General features: G+C 39.0%; 1 protein-coding gene across 8 annotated transcripts in view; it reads right to left on the bottom strand.

The window, feature by feature from the left end:
* LOC145689111 (tudor domain-containing protein 1-like) overlaps nt 1-19,274 on the bottom strand; it is a 187,921-nt gene that overhangs the window by 93,862 nt on the left and 74,785 nt on the right. For all 8 annotated transcript variants that reach the window (XM_081763241.1, XM_081763253.1, XM_081763249.1 and 5 more), the window contains 3 exons: nt 14,149-14,223; nt 8,841-9,001; nt 6,847-6,973 (listed from right to left, as the gene is read on the bottom strand). In XM_081763241.1, coding sequence (XP_081619367.1) covers nt 6,847-6,973; nt 8,841-9,001; nt 14,149-14,223 — 363 coding nt within the window. The remainder of the gene's footprint in view (nt 1-6,846; nt 6,974-8,840; nt 9,002-14,148; nt 14,224-19,274) is intronic.

Genomic DNA, 19,274 nt, shown 5'->3' with positions numbered 1-19,274 from the left:
CAGCTGAGTAGTGAGTAGAACTGGATACATCAGCAAAATGACGTCCCAGTTCTGCAGCGATTCTATCCTGAACAGTAACCATAACACCAGCAATGACAAGAGATGGGACCGCAACAGTGGAAACATGGCCCTGGAGACGACGAATCTGCGACCAAACCTTTGTCATGGAGCTGCCGGCAGTAAGAGAAGAAACATAAGTGCGCCAGAAATGACGTTTTGCTTGCTTAATGAGATAGCGGGCGCGAGCACGAAGACGACGAAATTCAGCCAAATTATCGGCTGTAGGAGCAGGATTAAATGTACGGAGTGCTCGACGCCGGGCCACAATAGCACTACGAATCTCATCAGACCACCCGGGAACGGTGCGTTTGCACCGGGAACCACCATAAGTAGGAATAGATTCGACTGCAGCTGCCAGGATACTCTGCTGAAAGGCGTTACAATGATCATCAACAGTATAACTAGGGTCTAAAGAGAAATGAAAAGTTGCAGAAAAATGACCCCAGTCTGCTATACGTAGATTATAGCCAGTGAACGGAGTGGAAGGGATGAGCGGAAGACCGTGTACAAGAATAGGGAAGTGGTCACTGCCACACAGGTCATCATGCACACGCCAAGTAAGATGGCCACCAAGTTGAGGACTACAGATGGAGAGGTCCAAATGGGAGTAAGTACCAGTAGCAGTAGTAAAATGTGTGGGACTGCCATCATTTAGGAGCAAGGAGTTAGTGTTATTCAGGAAACTGGCAATCTCGTGACCTCGAGGCTCAGTACGAGGGGAGCCCCACAATGCATGGTAGGAGTTAAAGTCACCCACAAACAGAAAAGGAGGTGGAAGCTGGCGTACAATCAATTCAAGATCAACAGCAGTAAATGTGTCATGGCGCGTAAGATAGACACAGCAAACCGTAACAGGTTGTCTTAAGAAGAACGAACAGCTAGAAGCTGGAAAGCACTGTTCACATGTAGGAGAGTAGAGTGGTAGGCATCAGACACCAATTGCCACACCACCCGCTGCACGACCGATAGTAAGCTGATCATGACGATATATACTGTAACCAGAAAGAACAGAGTTGCTAGTAGATGTAAAATGCGTTTCTTGAAGACAGAAGATTATAGGATGAAACGTTGTCAATAACTGCTTGAATTATTCGTAGTGAGTGGAGTATCCATTTAAATTCCATTGAAGGAGAGCCATGGTCAACAAGAATCAAGTACAAGAAGCGAAGTACTGTGCCGGCTTTTTTCACAGCCTTCCACGAGGGTGAAACTATCAAGCTTCTCTTCCACCGTAGCATCCATAAGAGACTCATTATCACTGGAGAGGCTATATGATTTATATATCTGTTTCTTCGCCCCAGGCGGACTAGCAGACTGGGTGCGTGAAGCTTTCTTCGTTGATTTGTCAGAAGTAGCTGCAGAGGAGGTGGAGGCAGCCTTGGAAGCCTGGGCTTGGAGTTGTTTCTTTCTTTCCTTTTTTACTGAGAGGTTTCGGCGGAGGCTGGTTATTGGACCGCTCCAAAAAATGGGCGATCGATGGAGTAGAGGCAGATGATGGAAAACTAGTAGACTGAGCAGCAGAAGTGAGACTTAAGAGTGGGCTTAACACTTCTGGAAGGCGAAGGGTCCGTTGATGGAGGCTCACGTTGCGAAGCAGTAGAGGACTTTTGATTCGTGCGTGAGAGATCTGAGTTTGTAGACGGGGCAGTGGCACGGGACGCCTTGGGATGGGCGGGCACACTGCGAACCTCAACATCTGTCTGTGTGGCAAAGTCAACCGTCTGAGTCCCTTGGGATCGACTGTTCTTCAAAAGAGAAGAAAATAGTGCCGAAGGTGACTTTTGGTTGGATGCGTCTTTTAGCCTCAGCTGCAGAGATCTTTTCGATGACCATCAGTTCTCGGATTTTCTTTTCGGCCACAAATTGAGGGCAGTCACGTGACCAGGCTGGGTGGTCACCTTTACAGTTGGCGCACTTCGGTGGGGCCGCACATGGGGCCTGACCATGAGCTGCAGAACTGCAATTTCCACAGAGACCAGCTGCATTGCAGGAAGGTGCGGAATGTCCAAAATGGTGGCAATTGAAGCATCGCATCGGTAGTGGAATGTATGGCCGGACTTTTAATCTATGATACGCAACGTTCAAATGCGTCGGCAGGTCAGGTAGGGCAAACGTAAGGATGTAAGAATCCGTAGGTTGCACCGTACCTGCTTTCTTGGTGGTGATACGATGTACTTCCGTAACATGACAATCCTGAAGTTCTTCGCAGATTTCAGCCTCTGGTAAGTCTCGTAAATCAAAACAGGTAATAACGCCCTTACTGGTGTTGAGTTGCCGGTGAGGCTCAACCACAATAGGAACAGGTCCTAATTGGGTACAAGCTAAAAGGAGTTTTGATTGCTTGTCCGATGTCGTGTGCACAAGTAAGGTTCCATTTCTTAACCTTCTAATGTGGCCAGGAGGAAACGTGCCAGTAGCAATATGATGAAGCTGGCGATTTACAATAAACGGTGATAATTTGCTTAAAGCTCCAGCTGTGTCAGACGATCTATCTTTGATTATTAGATATCTTGGTACAGGACCAAGCTTTTCCTCATTCTTCTCTAATCCAGTAGCCTGGGAGGGTGTTTGATGCATAGCCATATTTCAAGTAAGCTCAAAATCCTCTCGGCTTCCCCGTCATGGTTCAAGCGGCCAACGAGGCTGGCAGGTCCTACCTGCATGACACTTGTCAGCAAGCTAGACTATGACCCGAAGTCAAAATGACAAGGGGGCAGAGCCACTTGCACCGCCGACTGATGGGTACTTCTTGAGAGGACCCACGTCCCACCGTGTTAGGGGAAGAACCAATGGTCCATTGGGGATCCCCGCACCGGGGATCACTCCTTCCGGTCCTGCTGGGGGCGCATGCGCTTCGCCCCGCCGTTCCATGGCTCCGGGTCCGGCGTCATCCAATCGAATCCAAAAACATATCAAGTCCACAGCAAGGTTGTCATCCAAAAAGGCAGTCCATATCCGAGGCTTATTTGTGAACAGTGCTCGATCGCAAGTTTTAGATGCCGGGGGATCGGCCCGGCACAACCCCCAACCTGGAGGACCAGTGGCTGATTGCAGTTCCGAAGAACTGGGCGATAGGGGCGACAGAGGAGAAATAAGTAGGAAAACCACCATTGAGGATAAGCAACCCAGAGGTTGGTTCTCGTCACATGACCCTCTTCCTCACACCTGAAGACCACTTCTGCACACACGAATGATTCTGCTCTCTCTATGGTGGGATTCTCGGCAAGTGGTGCATTATAAGCTCCTTGCACCTGTCAGATCATCACTGCTGCCCTCTACTCTCCGCAGTTCCAAACGGTGCACTGTGCATTGCGGTAGGAGCCAGGATTGGTGAATCGCAAGAGTGTGCTGTTCCTGCACGACAATAGCAAGCCACATGTGGTAAAGAAGACCCAGGAGACCATTCAGCAACTTGACTGAGACACTATGCCATGAGCCATATTCACCGCTCCGTGCACCAACAGATAACTACCTGATTCATTTCCTCGACAATCACCTCCGTGGGAGATTCGCCGCAAATGAGGGACACCTGTGGAACGTATTCACGGACTTCTTTACATCCACGACTGACGAATTTTATCGCCAGGGATTAAGCAGATGCAAGAACATTGGTAAGAAGTGTTGGATACTGATGGAGATTACTTCGAAACCTAAAGGTACATACCGTCCACTGTATTGCTCTTTGTTTATCACTGCTCTAGAAGAACAAGAACCTTTTTGGTTACCTTGTATTATCATTCAATATTCAACCTCGTGTGTGTCAAGAATACAGGGAAAATGAATTGGACCTAAGGAAATTCGTAATGATCTTGCGTCATTTTTTTTTGGGGGGGGGGGACAGTCTAGACGGCAGTCTGGAATTTTGTGAGCAGAAGAGAACATACAGATCCTAGGTCGCTTCCTTCTTTCCTCCGTACCTAGATAGTGTCTCGCCGAGGGACGTCATCCCTCACACATGACAAACTTAAGGCCTTAGATCAGGCCCGTAGCCAGTCCAAAAATTTAGGGGGGGGGCGGTAGAAGTTGGGGAGGGCCCGACCCAATCATTACACTTCATCACCATATTATAGTCCATTTGCAAGCTTACCGTGAAATTTTATGGGGGCCAGCCAAAATTTAGCCCCCCCCCCCCGTGGATACGGGCCTGCCTTAGATGCTGGTAATGTCCAGACACGTTTAACCGAACTCAAATGTCATTACAGGGTTCAATCATAACAGTTTTCATAATTACTTAACTCTATGAAGAACCTTTGTTTCTTGTAATGTCAGTGTGCCTTACACCGAATAAATACTGATTATGTGCGAAGACAAGACGGCAAGAATTACCAATTCTTGCACAAAATATACCAGGCTTTCTTAATGCTATTGAAAAAAATATAGGAAATCACGACTAAAAAAATTATGTTTCGTGAAGCTGTAAAAAAGGAATATATCATTTATCCAATAGGTAGAAATAATAAAGAAAATCACATGGAAATTACACCGATTGTTATATGAACATATATTCTACCCTAAATATAACTAAATGGGTAATTGTCTCGTTGCAAAATTTTATACGAGTTTCTTAGTGTTTTCGTGCGTAGCTCACCAGTATTAAGCAACGACCAAAGGGAAGTGTGAAAAGGATCCGCATCAGAAAATTGTTTTTAAGTAAGTATTGATACACCTAAATAAGTCTTTAAAATCACTACTTCATGAATATGACGAAACTATATTTTTTGTTCCATTTTGTAGGTGTATGAATACTTTTTGCACTAACTGTATATTGTTTGGTCTAATTATCTTTAGACAATAAGCAGAAAAGGACTGACACAAAAAAGTCTCCATTCAACCACTCTGCTTTGGAGACAATCACCTACACCTTTTTCCTTATGTTATTTTCTCAAGGGGAAGTAGCAATGCCACAAAAATATAGGAGGTTTCGTTGAAATGTAGGAAATAAAGGAGTTTATAGGAAAAATAGGAGCATTGGAAAGCCTGTGATTACTTGAGACGGTAGGGCTATAAATAGGGACTAAGTATTCTTTGTGTTGTATTACTAATTATTCTATCCCTTCATTCTCCAAATCCGTGATGACTAATATATAATGCACTGCGAGCAAGAACAAAGAACTAGTGGTGGGCACAAAAACCGGTTTTAGGAAAAACCGGAGTTTGAAAATGTTCAAAAAATGTTTTTCGCCGGAACCGTTTCGGTTTTTTTTTTTCAAAACTGGCTTTTTTTTTATCGAAACCGGTTTAATTTTTTCCAACACTGTTTCTATTTCTGACCAGAATAGTGTTTCGTTGTTCTCCAGAAACTGATTCCATTTCCACAGGAATAATTTGTGTTTTCCAAAAGTTTTGGGTTTTAGTTTTACTAAAACCAGTACTATTCTTAGGGAAGCCAGTATTGGTTTCATCTTATGAGAACAAATGTTTCCTTCTTATGAGACAACGGTTTACGGTTTTTATATAAAAACACGTTTTGCCCATCCCTAATAAGAACTATAACTTCATGAGGAGCATTTCCCACCCTTCCTGAGAAAACTAACGTTATTGAATGTGTCTAAATCCTATCTTTCCTGAATCTTTAATATATTCCGGGTATCCTGTTCCTAGCTTTTTGAATGTGCGCCATTTAGGACCTGAATTAAATATGCCTTTTCCTAACAATGGTAACGGCCTTACTTTGCAGAATAAACTTGGTAACCGAAAGGTTAAAGAAAATGTATTCACAGTTAAAAGTCAAGTTTCGATAACAGGTTTCGCTACTTTTTTTTTTTTTTTTTTTTTAAATCCATAATGCTCATCCGGATATTTTGAATCTACGCTTTAGTAGTAATCTGGACAGTCCTACTGTTTGGCGACACGCGAAAACGCGAAATTTATCAGTTTTGTACGAAAATGTTGTGTACCTAAAATATGTATTTTTTTCACTATTAGCCATATAACGCTCGCGATTAAACGCGACATTCTGTGAATTAGCGAAATTTGCAACAAGTCTCGATATTCCACGAAATTTATGCAGAAGTTATAATTTTTCGACGCTTTTATGATTTAGTCATTACCATTATTTCTCCCTTCTGCATACTTGACTGAGTAAACGATACTACTTCGACATTTGTCTACCACAATGAAATATGGGACTGCTGGATGTCTGGCGCCAGCCTTCCCTCAGTTTGTTTTCTTGGCTGCAACGAATGTGGTCCCCCATTTGCCTCGCGTACTTCTGAACGGAATAGCAACCGGTACAATGCCGAAAATCACAATGTGTTTCGATAGAGCACAAGAAATTAAAGATCATGGTTACTACGTTCTTGATGCACGTCAAAAAATAGTTATCTGTATATTTTGTAATATTAGACTACACTGTAATAAAGAAGAAATTTAACACCAGAAAGCACCAGAACAATGATTACGTATTATTTGTATAAGTAAGCTGTGAACACTAGTTATTTTTTTTTCTATTAATGTTCTCTTCGTTTTTTTTTTCTTTCTTTAAATGATAGTTTTATTCAATGTGATGCTTGGTGTTATTTTTTAAAAACTCAAATATTGTTTAGTATTCTAATGCATGAGCTCATGTCATGATGATTGATGAGTGGAAATTAAGGTGAAATAAAATAATTGTAATTGCTAAGGATAATAGTGTTCTTACACTGAATTTTTATTCGCAGATTTTATCCCTCTTTACGCATATTTTTTATAACGAAATTACGAATTCTTATTTACCACAAAATCCTGTCTATTCATGAGGAATAAAAATTGACAAAACCTCTGTTGAGAAGATTTATATATACATACCTGGGGTGGTATAGTCTTTAAACTGGAAGGAAGTTGTTTCATATCACTTAACGTGCACTCTTCCTCATTACCAAAATCTATGTAATGAACTTTCAACGGTGGCAACGATATAACCTTTGCACGATAACTGAAAGAAAATACAATCTCATTTACATACTTACAATGGAAATATACTAGTAAGTCTAAAAATAAAATACTATTTCTAAGCACTGACCGCAACACTATCTACTTAAGTTCCTTTATCAAATTAATTTTTCGTCTTATACCAGGGAATGATTTACCATTATGGAATACATTGCCCTCTTTAACGTAATATTAAAACACTCATATCCACGTTCCCTGAACACAGATATGAACAATCGTTTGCAATTTTTTAATATATAATTGAACTTCTTCCGGTAGCAAGTGATTTCGAATTTTACCTTAGAAATGTGTATTTTCTATCAAGCTTGCGAAGAAAGAAAAAGAAAAAAACTTACAAACTTGGGAGAAAATTAATCTATATAGAATCGACTTACTTGTATGTTCCTAGCCACTTGGGTAGCAAATACAAATTATTTTTACGTTCATATAACAATGGCGGGATATATGTTTACTGCATAACTTCGTTTATTATAATTTTAATTATAGAAACTACATAAACTAGTTTAAATAACAGGTTTGGTACATACACAGCTGTTTGTGTTGTGTGGAAAGGGGATGGTTATCAGGATTTTCAATGAACAGAAAATGTACGAAAAAGAGAGAATTTGCCATCAGTTAATGCCGGAAGTAGTACATATATTAGGCTCTGAAATATAGCTAATGATTAGCAACCAGCTTTATCAATCGTTAATAATTCATTAGACCAGTGAATCAAGGTTAATGATTATAAAATGTACCATGCTCCTTTACAACGCTAAATTACCCGAGTTTTTTGCCCTTATCATACCACAACTTAAAAGTTTTACCATGCGATTCAGAAGATAATTTCTCGAGTATCAACTTACAACATTGTAATAATTTTTCATTTCCTCTCAGCCTGTAATAACTTTTCAAATCTCTAAGTTTCGAAACCACAACAAAAATAATATAAAACTGAGCAGTAATCGTTTTAAATTTAATACTATGAACTACAGTGATCAATGCATTTAAGAAATAGCATTTTATTTATTTATTTTATTACTATACAACTTCTTGTCTGGTATACCGTTACGTGCACAAACCAAGATTATAAAATTTCTATATGATCCGGGCCTCTAACAGTCGAAATCATTTAAATTTTAATGCGGATGTAATATACAAAAACCTACAACTCTTCTGAGGGAATTATGATCGGAAATCAGCCATTTAATTATCTGATCATATTTCAACTATTTGACCTTTGAAATCGTGTTTTGGCAACACTGACTGGATTGCGGAGATTAAACTGACAATTATGTGCCGTAGCATCTGTGACAAATTACTATGGAGAGATGCAAAATTCAACAAGACGGCCCAATTTGCTATAACTCGCCACACACTAGACTTATTACATGAAAAGTTTCCCGGATATGCTGTCTACAAATCGTGATGTGAACCTGCCGCACAGATTAAAGGTTCTCTTGATTCGGATTATTTCTATAGACTCAAGTCTGAGAACAAGCCACGAACAATTCATAAACTGAAAGGGAATATTGAACCACCATTGCGAATTTACCGTGTAATGTCTGCGTGCAAAGATGAGTCTAAATTGCGGAGAATCCACTTCAACTATCGAAGATTACGAGGACATTTGAACATTATCTTCAAAGCATACTGCTATTGATTTATTTCTGTAATTAAAACTTACCACTTGTAGTTCTCATTCCATCTCCTGTTAAAGTTCAGACCTTCTTATTGATAAAACCCTATATATAGTCACATTTTACGTCGAACTGTAAAGAACATAGTAAGAATGTCACGCTACTTTTAACGGAATACTACAATTCAGCCTAAAAGTAATAAGATGTGCAGTGTAAAAGTTATAAACTTACTATAAGCCTTCGTATACAGCAGAGTACAATGCTCCAATTTTGGGATCTGTTACTTTTTCGCAGAGATTGTCCTGATTTAAGATAGACATTATTTCAAATATTTTTTCCGTGGCTCCCTGAACCCATACATCACCTGTTCCAACTACATGAGTAACAGTTACCTAGAAAGAAATTATAATAAACGTAAACAAACAAACAAACGTAAAAAAATGTTCTATTTAAAATAAACCGCTGAATCATTTTTAAGCAAAACTCACTCGTGTAACTACACCAAATCAATTCAGAAGGCAGTAATACATTAAGATTACACTGATACCATTTGCAAATTTCGACCACATCCTCTATATAGGCATTAAATATGAAAAATACAAGTTTTAACCAACTTAATACTCTATATTTGAAAAAATGTCATTTCTTTCATGAAAGACTTCAGAACAACCTCGTCCTAGCTTCGTGATCAAGACATGATTTTCAGTCAAAAATTTGACGAAATTAACTTGGACCGCGTCCACGTGTAGCACAGATTTTCAGTATTTTCTTGAAAACTGAGGAAAACAGAAAACTTCACTTTGCGATAGGTTTTTGAATTCAGTATTTCTTTTGCATACGAAATTGAACAATATAACTACACAAATCCGTCCTTTTGAGCAGATTGGCATGATCAAATCCAATGAACACAACGTAAACGTTTTATTAGAATTAACTTCTGAAAAAAGAGTAGTGTGCATTTTCACACAGGAAAAACAAAATCATCACTTGCAAGAACACGGAAATACACAAGATATTAGGAAATAGTAACTAGTTACTTAACTATTGCTTTTTACGAAAAAAATCTAAATTTTTTACTCGTCAGTTCATAATCGAGCAGCTGACAAATTATCTACAAAATATATCTGGAAGGCAATTATTACACGTTCGCATATTCTGATAAATACTAACTATTACTCAACTGACAAATACAATTTCATCTGTAGGAAGAATTATATATATTTGGAAACATTCGTTGCTGCTTGCAATTCTCAAATACTAGATGGAATTCTTAACAGATTTTGTTGTAATATTTATGTTGAAAATTACAATACCATGCAATAACAGACTACGTTAATAATGCTTTTAGTTTCTGAAAAGCTGAATGCACTAACAGTTTAATATTCTCGTAATGTTCTTTTCATATACACTGTCTACATTATATATACATACCTACTTGGGTGTTCAGAAATGATTGGCACTACAATTAATTTGTTTTCACAGGAACCATTCATTGAACAAACGATTACAGTTTATTTTAGAGGTATTCCCCGGCAATGTCTATGCACCTTTGCCATCGTTCTGGAACCTTCCTTATTTGTGTAGCAAACCATTCTTTGGTGGTATCTCTCTGCTACTGGCGGACAAATGCGTGGAGTTCATCATTTGTGTTGAACTTTTTACCTCTCATGCCCTCTTTCATTGTGTCGAATGAAGCATAGTCGCTAGGAGCCAGATCCGGCGAATATGGAGGATGCGGCAGTACACCAAACCCTAGTTTATGCACTGTGGCAATTGTCTGGCGACTGACATGTGGCTGTGCACTGTCGTGTTGAAGAAGAACGCCACAGCCCCATTTTCCTTGTCCGCGTTGTTAGATGCGTTGACGGAGTCTATGCAGTCAACTGCAGTAGCTCTCACTGTCGATGAACGTATTGGGAAGGAACCATTCCACCAGCAGTATCCCTTCCTGATCCCAGAAAACGATCGCCATTTTTGTTTCCGCATAAATAGTCCCATTCGTGCCTTCTTGGGACGAGGGCTTCCAGTATGCCTCCATTCCATGGACTGGCGTTTCTTTCCTGGAGTCTCGTAGAGGAACCAAGTTTCGTCGACGGTAACCAGACGCTCAAAGAACTCGGTCGGATTTTCACTGTACTGTTGCATAAACTGCTGGCAAATCTCCACACGCTTTTGTTTTTGTGCAACGGTGAGGTCATGAGGTGACCTTGTGCAGCTTCAAATCCTCATGAATAATAGTGTAGAGGGAATCCCGTGATAGACCTGTTTCTTTCTCTAGTTCAAACTTAATTCTCCTGTGCTCCATCATCAAATCATTCACTCGCGCGGCATTGCTTGGTCTGCGTGCAGTTGCAGGACGCATAGTGCTTTTGTTTTTTGCAGCACTGTCTTTGCCTCATTTGAAGTCAGAGATACCCAACGAAACACGGATCTGCGACTTGGTGCTGTGTCCCAACATACGGCTAATAATCTGTTGTGGATGTCTGAAGTATTCACTCCTTCCCTCCAGAGAAACCACACTGTCCACCGTTGCCCATGTGAGTCTGCTTCCATGTTGCTGGTTTTTAGTTGTCCACCAGCGTCCTGACGCGTTGGAACAACTGTGGCTATAATGTGCTACTTACGGAAAGAAACAAAACCATTTAGCGGGGTTTGATAATACTATAGTTTATCTTAATGCACACATCCACAAACATTTCAAACTGCTACTTGGCACCAGTTATAGGGGGGGGGAGTGCCATTCATTATTAAAAGGGGTATATATATTGGGGGAGGGGAATTACTGGAAACTAGGGTCTTAAGCCCGTCACGTACGAAGGATGACGTCCCTCGGCGAACACACTATCCGGGGAAAGGGAAGGAAGAAAGCGTCCTGGTCCTGTAAGATAGGTACCACCCCGGCATTTGCCTGGTGTGAATGAGGAAAACCCCATTCAGAATGGCTGGCCCCAAAAAGCTTTTTACCTTTTTTCGACCGAGTGCTCCCATCGGGAATCAAACCCGGGACCCTCCCAATGAAGGTGAAAGCGTTAGCGACTACGCTACGCGGGGTCACTCATCCTGGTGTGTGTGTGACGTGAATAAAGAAATTCTTAGGAAAGTCTCACTCAGGATGGCTTACCTGAAAGAGCTGTTACACTTTTTCGACCGACTGTCTCCACCGGAAACCGAATTCGGGACCACTCGCTGAATAAGAAAACGAACTTGTTTGGTTAGTTAACCTTACATTAATATATGACCTTCACCCGTACAGATTTGACAGACTGAAGTTGATGGCCTTATATGTTGAAATAGGCTGTGCAAATGAAAAGAACTGCATTCAAAATTATATGATCTCCGAAATAACACAAAGAATAATGTGTTTTGGTCCTTACTTTTAGGATCTATTTAGTAACTTTAAGGAATACAAATATACTAATTTAACTTTCAAGCAAATACGTTCCTTACATCTATATTTAAGTTTAATTTCTGGCTTTTTCGTTGATTAAAATTTTGTAAAGCAGTTTAAATCAGTTACAACTAGACTACCTATTTTCTTGTTTAATCCAGCACGGAATAAACCTGAATGTGCATATTTCATTGTTAATTATGACCAAAAATACTAGCTGAAATTTTCTTATAAATGACTGTACGAAATCCTGGCCTTTTTCATCTACTTTGAGAATTTTCAAAACAAAGTTATTTTAAACACAAATCGTGACAAATAGTTGGAAATAATGTTCCAATACAACGGAATTCAACGGAATCAGTGTAAGAAGTCAACTTCAATATTGCAAACACACTGAACACTTTCTAAAGTCATTCTAAATGGAAGAATGTTGGTAGCAAATATATCTGTATCTTATTCTTTTGATTTCATGTGGTTTACAATTTTAGCAGCCTACTTGTGAGGAATCCATGGATTTATCTCAAAATTCTATTCGCAAATAGGAGGAACTGATATACACTCAAGTACATAATAATTGTAGTTTAAGCTAGATATGCAGTCAAACTACGTTCTCAAAAATACTACAGCTTACTCTATATTGGCAACAGGTACCTGAAGTAACATTACGGTAGGCATTAGCAATACAATGTCCACAATATTCAAAAGTAATATGACGTGAACCTAGAATCGTACTTATTATTTTAAGGTAGGTACACCGAAAAACTTAGTACTGCAACTATTATGCTACATAGATTTATCAAGTAAGGACTACATTTGTTAAAAGCACAGAAACTTTTAGGAATATAGAAAGCAGTTCACAACAATATCAAGATAGTAGCGGCGATTTCTAAATGGAACAGTCCTCCCTTTTTTGAATCTCCGAGATAGATTTAAATTATTATAAAACTTGCACTTTCTACGGGGGAAAAAAGTCCATTTGCTGCCTCACTGCAAGCAAGCTCCATTACATCTGATCTGTAGCTGTCGGTGGTGAGAGGATTATTTCTTCCGTACAAAAAAGAGCAGACATGAACATAGCGATGAAGAAGAGGAAGCTATGCGTTTGGCCTGCTCTTATCAGTGTATTAGTCATAGTGGAGTTGAGCACATCATACAATTCAATTTGTTTATGTAATTTAATTTGCTAAAGAATAAAAGAATTTGTTCATCCTTTTGTATAACGTTGTATGTGATATTGTAGAACTTCTTTTTTTAATGACAATCGGCAATGTTTAGGATTCCATACTGCTAGTTGTGTAAAGAACACAACGGAGCAAACGAGTGGTACCTGTTTGAGGCTCACGAATTCGGAAATTTCGTTTTGCACCAGTTGGGCACACATCTACACTCTTCTGGGCCTGATATGGGTCAACTCATGTGGCACAATACACAGCTCCTGATAGTTTTCCCGAGTTTGAGAAGGTAATGCATTGCAGTGGGCTGGAACATGCAAAGCTGGTACTGGTGGATGGAGTTTCACCAATGGCGTGTCGTATGACCACAGACTGTTTTACAACTTGCACAAAATTTCTCGAACCAATGAGTTGCTGCACTGTGGTTCACTGCACCTTCCATTTTCGCATAACAAATGTCTTGGGTTGCTGTCGCAGCGTTATGACCGAGTTCGAACTCACATAGTAACAATTCATATATCAAACGTTGAACATTCATAGTCACTCACTAAAAACTGACTCAAGATGCTGATAGACTGTTGGCGTACGTGTTAAATAAACCGCTTCTCACATTACATTTTGGATCAATTTTGTCCTTGCACTTAACGGTCGATTACGGCGTACACACGCACATGCTATTTGCATTCTGGAAATGTTGCAAGACTTACGACACAGGTTTGGACTTACTTTGAAAACTACTACTAAATCATGTTATCGTAGACAAGGGTTACAAACCACCTCAACTGTTAAGGATTTCACATTTGCGGATATTCACTGGGTTTTACTGATACGTGTTCCTCGGGACTAGTAACAATGCAGTCAATTATATCGTTTATCTACATTTCAAGAAAAATACTGCAAAAAATTAAATCAGAATCTGCACTTTTCAGCTTAATGTTAAGAAATAACATATTTAAAAAATTAACAGATTTGTACGCACCTCACTAAAAGTTCCAAAAGGAATCACATCCGTTAATGGTTCTAGTACGTCTGGCTCTGGGTCTTGTTGAACTAACTGAAGGAAACAAATATACAATTAATACTGTCAGGAAAATTACCTCAACATTACACTTGACATCACAAAATAATAATAATTACGCTATTTTGTTTAAAATTCTAACTCCCTTCGAAATATTGGTGACTGGTTCAATTTATTTATATGTATTAGAACTAGCTCTGTGAACCTGAGTGGTTAGCGCCCGCAATTCCTAATCCGCAGGGAAATGTAAACCGATTTTCTCATCCAAGCCAGGGAAAGAATGAAACCGTAAAAGTTACCTTGCAATACATATGCTAAAAATGGAACCTTTAATCATATACGTAAAGGGCTGACAAATCACTGAATACTTTCACAAAGAAGAAATTATACTTAAATCTACCGATATGAAACAGACATTGAGGGAAGTTGATTTTTTGTTACTGCTTATTATATATATATATATATATATATATATATATATATTTCGTATCAATAAAAGTGATCCTCAGAGCGCTATACTAAGATCGCTGACTGAACAGCATTACTTTGAAGCTTCGACGAATGATCCATCGCTACGTAAGAACCTATAGTACTATGTGACCATCTCTATCGGGAACAGTAACGACAATGTTATTGTATTGTGGCATGTTCTCCATTTCATATAAAGCATGCTGTTGTAAGAAAGAAATTAATGTTAAAATTATTGTGACAACAGGTTTAAATCCTACAGCATTTATTTATTTTCTAAATTTTAATAATCAAAGCTTTTTCTTTTACAACATATATTATCCAATACGATATTTAATTATAATGCAAGGGCCCAAACAAGCTCAGTCACCAATTTTGTTTAACGTCGACATTAAAGAAGCAATAAATAATAAAATATACTCACAACCTAGGAATATACGTAGTTTCAGGTTTATGGTAACGAGTTCGATCCTTTGGTAGCAGCACGCGTGAACAAGTCCAAAAAGTTATTGAGATAGTCAGAAAATACTGCACGTTGACAAACGAAAGATTGCTGTTGTGCGTGGGTTATCTCATGGATCCGAAAATTACAGCCTTTGGGAGGGTTACATTTGTGTTGTTTCCGACTTTGGTTACAGATATAAAAAAAAGTACACATTGTATGAAAAACAGGTTTCTGTGTCAAAGAAAGGGATCAACAGCGTATTGAATCCTAACAAAACCGGCACCTGTAGTTGCTGTGACTTCAATATTGGGCACGCAGCTATTAGAAGATCGGGAATATCCTCAATGTGGTACAAGAAGTGAGTTTCTTTAAGAACCAGTCTCCAAAAACAGTACGTTTCGGAGACCGTAGATCGCAGAACTGAGCAAGAGCAAGATTTACATCTGGTACAAAACGTTTGAGTTAATTGCCTATGATCCGAAAAATCGGATGTCGTCTTTATTACTTTTCAATTCATTGTAACTACATGTACACAACTTTTGCGGGCAGAGTATTGTTGTGTGATCCTATAACAATATTGAGAGGAAATTATTGTTCCCAAAAAGCTGGCAACTTCGGATTTACAGAGCAAATAATTCAAAAAATACCACTGTTACTGAAAAGACAGTTGAGTTTCAAATACATGATGGTAAAAAGATGTCAATTTGTAGTCAACAACTAAAACTGTTAACCAAAGTAACCAAGTGTTAATTTTGCATTAAGAATAATGTAATTTTTAAAACACAAGTATTGGTAAAAATTAGGAATAGCCAATTCCGGCATTTTTACTTTCCGGAATCCGGAAAGTAAAATCGGAAAAATTCAGGATTTCGAAAAATTTTCAGATAGAATCAGGTACGGATGTTTGAAAGTGTTGTAAACCTACCCTAAAATAAACTGTGTAAGGAAAGTCCTATAGGAAACTTTATGCACTGACAGGTTAATATGCTCCGTCCTCACGTATGGGGAGGAAGAATAGTCGGAAGTTTGTACAAATTAGTGCTGTTAAAATTCGAAAATTTGATACTTCGGATATCCGTTATACGAATAACTGTTCGAATACTGAAAACTAATATTAGAGTGAGAATAAAACTACTCGAAAAATGTCAGTACGAACATTAATACGAACGTCACCTTGTAGGACAGGTGGAAGTCCGAAGTGACTATGGATCTGTAGGAAAGAGATAATGAAAAAGGTTCATTTGTTATCGTCTCTGATTTTAGGGATCGTTGAAAATGAAAATGACATCTGAGTTTTACGTCCCACGTTTATGCCGGAGACTGATGAGAAATGAATGAAATAGTGGAATGAAGAAAGTAGGAGGAAACGGGAGAAACCCGAAGAAACCCACGCACACGGTGTTTGTCCACCACAAAGTTCACTTAGCGGGAGTAGGGTTTGAACCCGGGACCCCATGCGCCAGAGGTGAATGCTCTACCACTGACAAGAAGGCAGCACACTTTGGTAAGAACTTCAGGGCCATTTTCTGCGAGGCGGTAGTGCACATTTAAAGAGTTAATTAATATTACGAACTAGGAGAGCGCAATGGGCAAAAATGACGGAGAAAAACAGTCTTAAAGTTTTCTAATCGACGTATATATCATACGACGCGCAAACTTATCAAGTGGCGGCGTGGCAGAGTGAGAAGAATCAGCGACTCAAGTGCAAAGGATCCCGGGTTCGATTCTCGTTCGAGTCATTTTTTTTTTGATTCAACTAATAAAGTAGCAAGACATTTATAACTATAAGTAAAATATTAATTCACCATGTGTTTATAATGAATAAAACAATAGAAATTTTCAATCACTTGTAAATTCTTTTGATGTTCCATGTTAACTAGGAACAAAATTTAATCTCTTCCGTAAATATTATTGTTACTGCAGTCGTTGTGTAAAAAATGTTCTTGAAGCTTCGTGTCTACATCTGTTGACAGTGTGAGAATTAAAACGGGAATGAGGGGGAAATTGCTTTCGTTATAGCAACATCCAGCATTAGCAAAGGGGATTTTCCCCCTCAACTCCTTTGTAAATCGCACACTCACTGTCAACAGAAGTAGACACGAAGCGTCAAGAACATTTATTACACAACAACTGTCGTCAAGGGCGCCGATCATGGGGGGCCGGAGGGTCCATCCCCTCCAAGCTCATGTGAGCCCATGTATTTTTATGAATATGTATTTTTTATTGTTACATGTATTTTTTTATGAATGCCCCCTCCCCAAATTTACAGAGAAATCGGCGCCGTTGACTGTCGTAACCATAATTTAACTCGTGATATCAGTATATTTACGGAATAGATTAGATTTTCTTGCTAGTTAACATGGAACATTGCAAGATTTTACAAGTGATTATAAACATATGGTGAATTAATATTTTATTTATAGTTGCAAATGGTTACTTTATTAGTTGAAGCAAAAAAACAAGAATTGACTAGAACGGGAATCGAACCCGGGATACTTTGCATATGAGTTACACACTTTACTCACTGCCACGCCGTCACTTTACAAATTTGCGCGTCGAACAGTATATGTGGCGAGTAGAAAACTTTTGGGGGGGGGGTTCTCCCTTATTTTTGCCCATTGCGCTCTCCCAGTTTGTAATATTAACTCTTTAAATGTGCACTACCTCCTCGCAAAAAATGGCCCCGAAGTTCACTTACCGAAGTCTGCCTTCTTGTGAGACACCGCAGCCCCTTCAGGGATCGTTCTGACTAGGTAAGTGATTATGTAGAAAGTTTTCCACGCGGCTCTTTGTTGTTAGCTCTGCTATAATGGAAAAACTTTTCGTATGCTCAGTGAACAAAATGGCTAAAATCAAGGCAGCTTATTACCAAACAAATATTTTGGAGCTACTATGTTGCCATGATATTCCATCCTAATATAGAAGCGACGTCTCACGTTGTCAATCACCACTACAAGGCGTCCAGTCACACGGCAACGGAACGTAGAATTTTGTTCAAGACAACCTTGATCACTCGTCTCTCTCTTCGAAAGATCTATATTCTTACACTCGAAGGCTTTTAAGGGGAGAGGGAGCAACTGAGATTTTTATTCGGAGCCAACGTATTAGAAATGCCTACACACGATTGACAGAATATGGCCTTCAAAGCGAGGTAGGTACCTAAAATTTTTTGAATGAAACTTCACATATGGCTCGTCAATCGGGAATTCATGCAACCTCTTATGACTGACATTCCCGTGAAATTTCCTTACGCACCTCCCATGGATTTTTGTGGGTTCCTGTTGAAACTAGCGCTAGGCTATCGACAACCACACACAATCGGCTAGTCTTGTAGAAGTGTGTCACGGGAAGGGAAACTAATTTTATCAAACTGTGTTTCAACGCTGTCTTCTTCAGTGGAAATAGGGTGACAGCTAACAGATGCAAGCACAAGCGCTGTTGGCGTCGTCGTAAGGGTGGCAAATTTGTTACCATAAACCATCCTGTAACTGTTTGATAGAAAATATAAATGTTGCGATTTGAGGAAGATATCGCGCTGTTGGTAGGAAGCGAGAATAAATTTGAGGCAGATCTAAATGTAGTGGAACAAGTGTTTATCAATAAATTCAACAAAAGCAAAATAGAAGTTGAGATATGCAATTAAGGTCAAGATCAAAATAGATTATATGATGGAAGAGTTGCAGGAATTCTGTTACTTTGGTGGTAACATAACAAGCGAAAATCTTAAACTCAACGCACGGTAATTGTAAATCTATCTTAGTGTTACTTGTTCTACTGTACCGACAACGCGCTGTTCCACATTTACTAGTTGATCTTCATTACAAATGGTCAGTATCCAACCTAGCATTGTAAGCTAGTTTGACAACAGACAAGCTTAATTGCCACTTTCCAATATATCTGTGCCATTATGAGGTAACTGTTTCATTTATATCTTATTTTTACTCATGAGTAGCACTTACTTCGCATTAGATTATTGTTCGGACAGTTAGGTTTATTTTCTAATTTTTGCTTCACATCTAAATTCCTTTCTCCATTATTCTATTCATATATAATGTAAAAAAATCAACCATACTTCGTTAATTATATCTTTTTTCGTTAATCATGGTTTTTTAATATTATTGTATGTTTATATAAGTTTATTTCACAGAAATTATCTTATTTTCATTCTATACTT

The sequence above is a fragment of the Thermobia domestica genome, chromosome 1 (assembly GCF_964235325.1).
Source record: "Thermobia domestica chromosome 1, izTheDome1.hap1.1, whole genome shotgun sequence".
Classification (NCBI taxonomy): Eukaryota; Metazoa; Arthropoda; class Insecta; order Zygentoma; family Lepismatidae; genus Thermobia; species Thermobia domestica.
The sequence above is the reverse complement of the archived record's forward strand: the minus strand, read 5'-3'. Positions and strand labels throughout refer to the sequence as shown.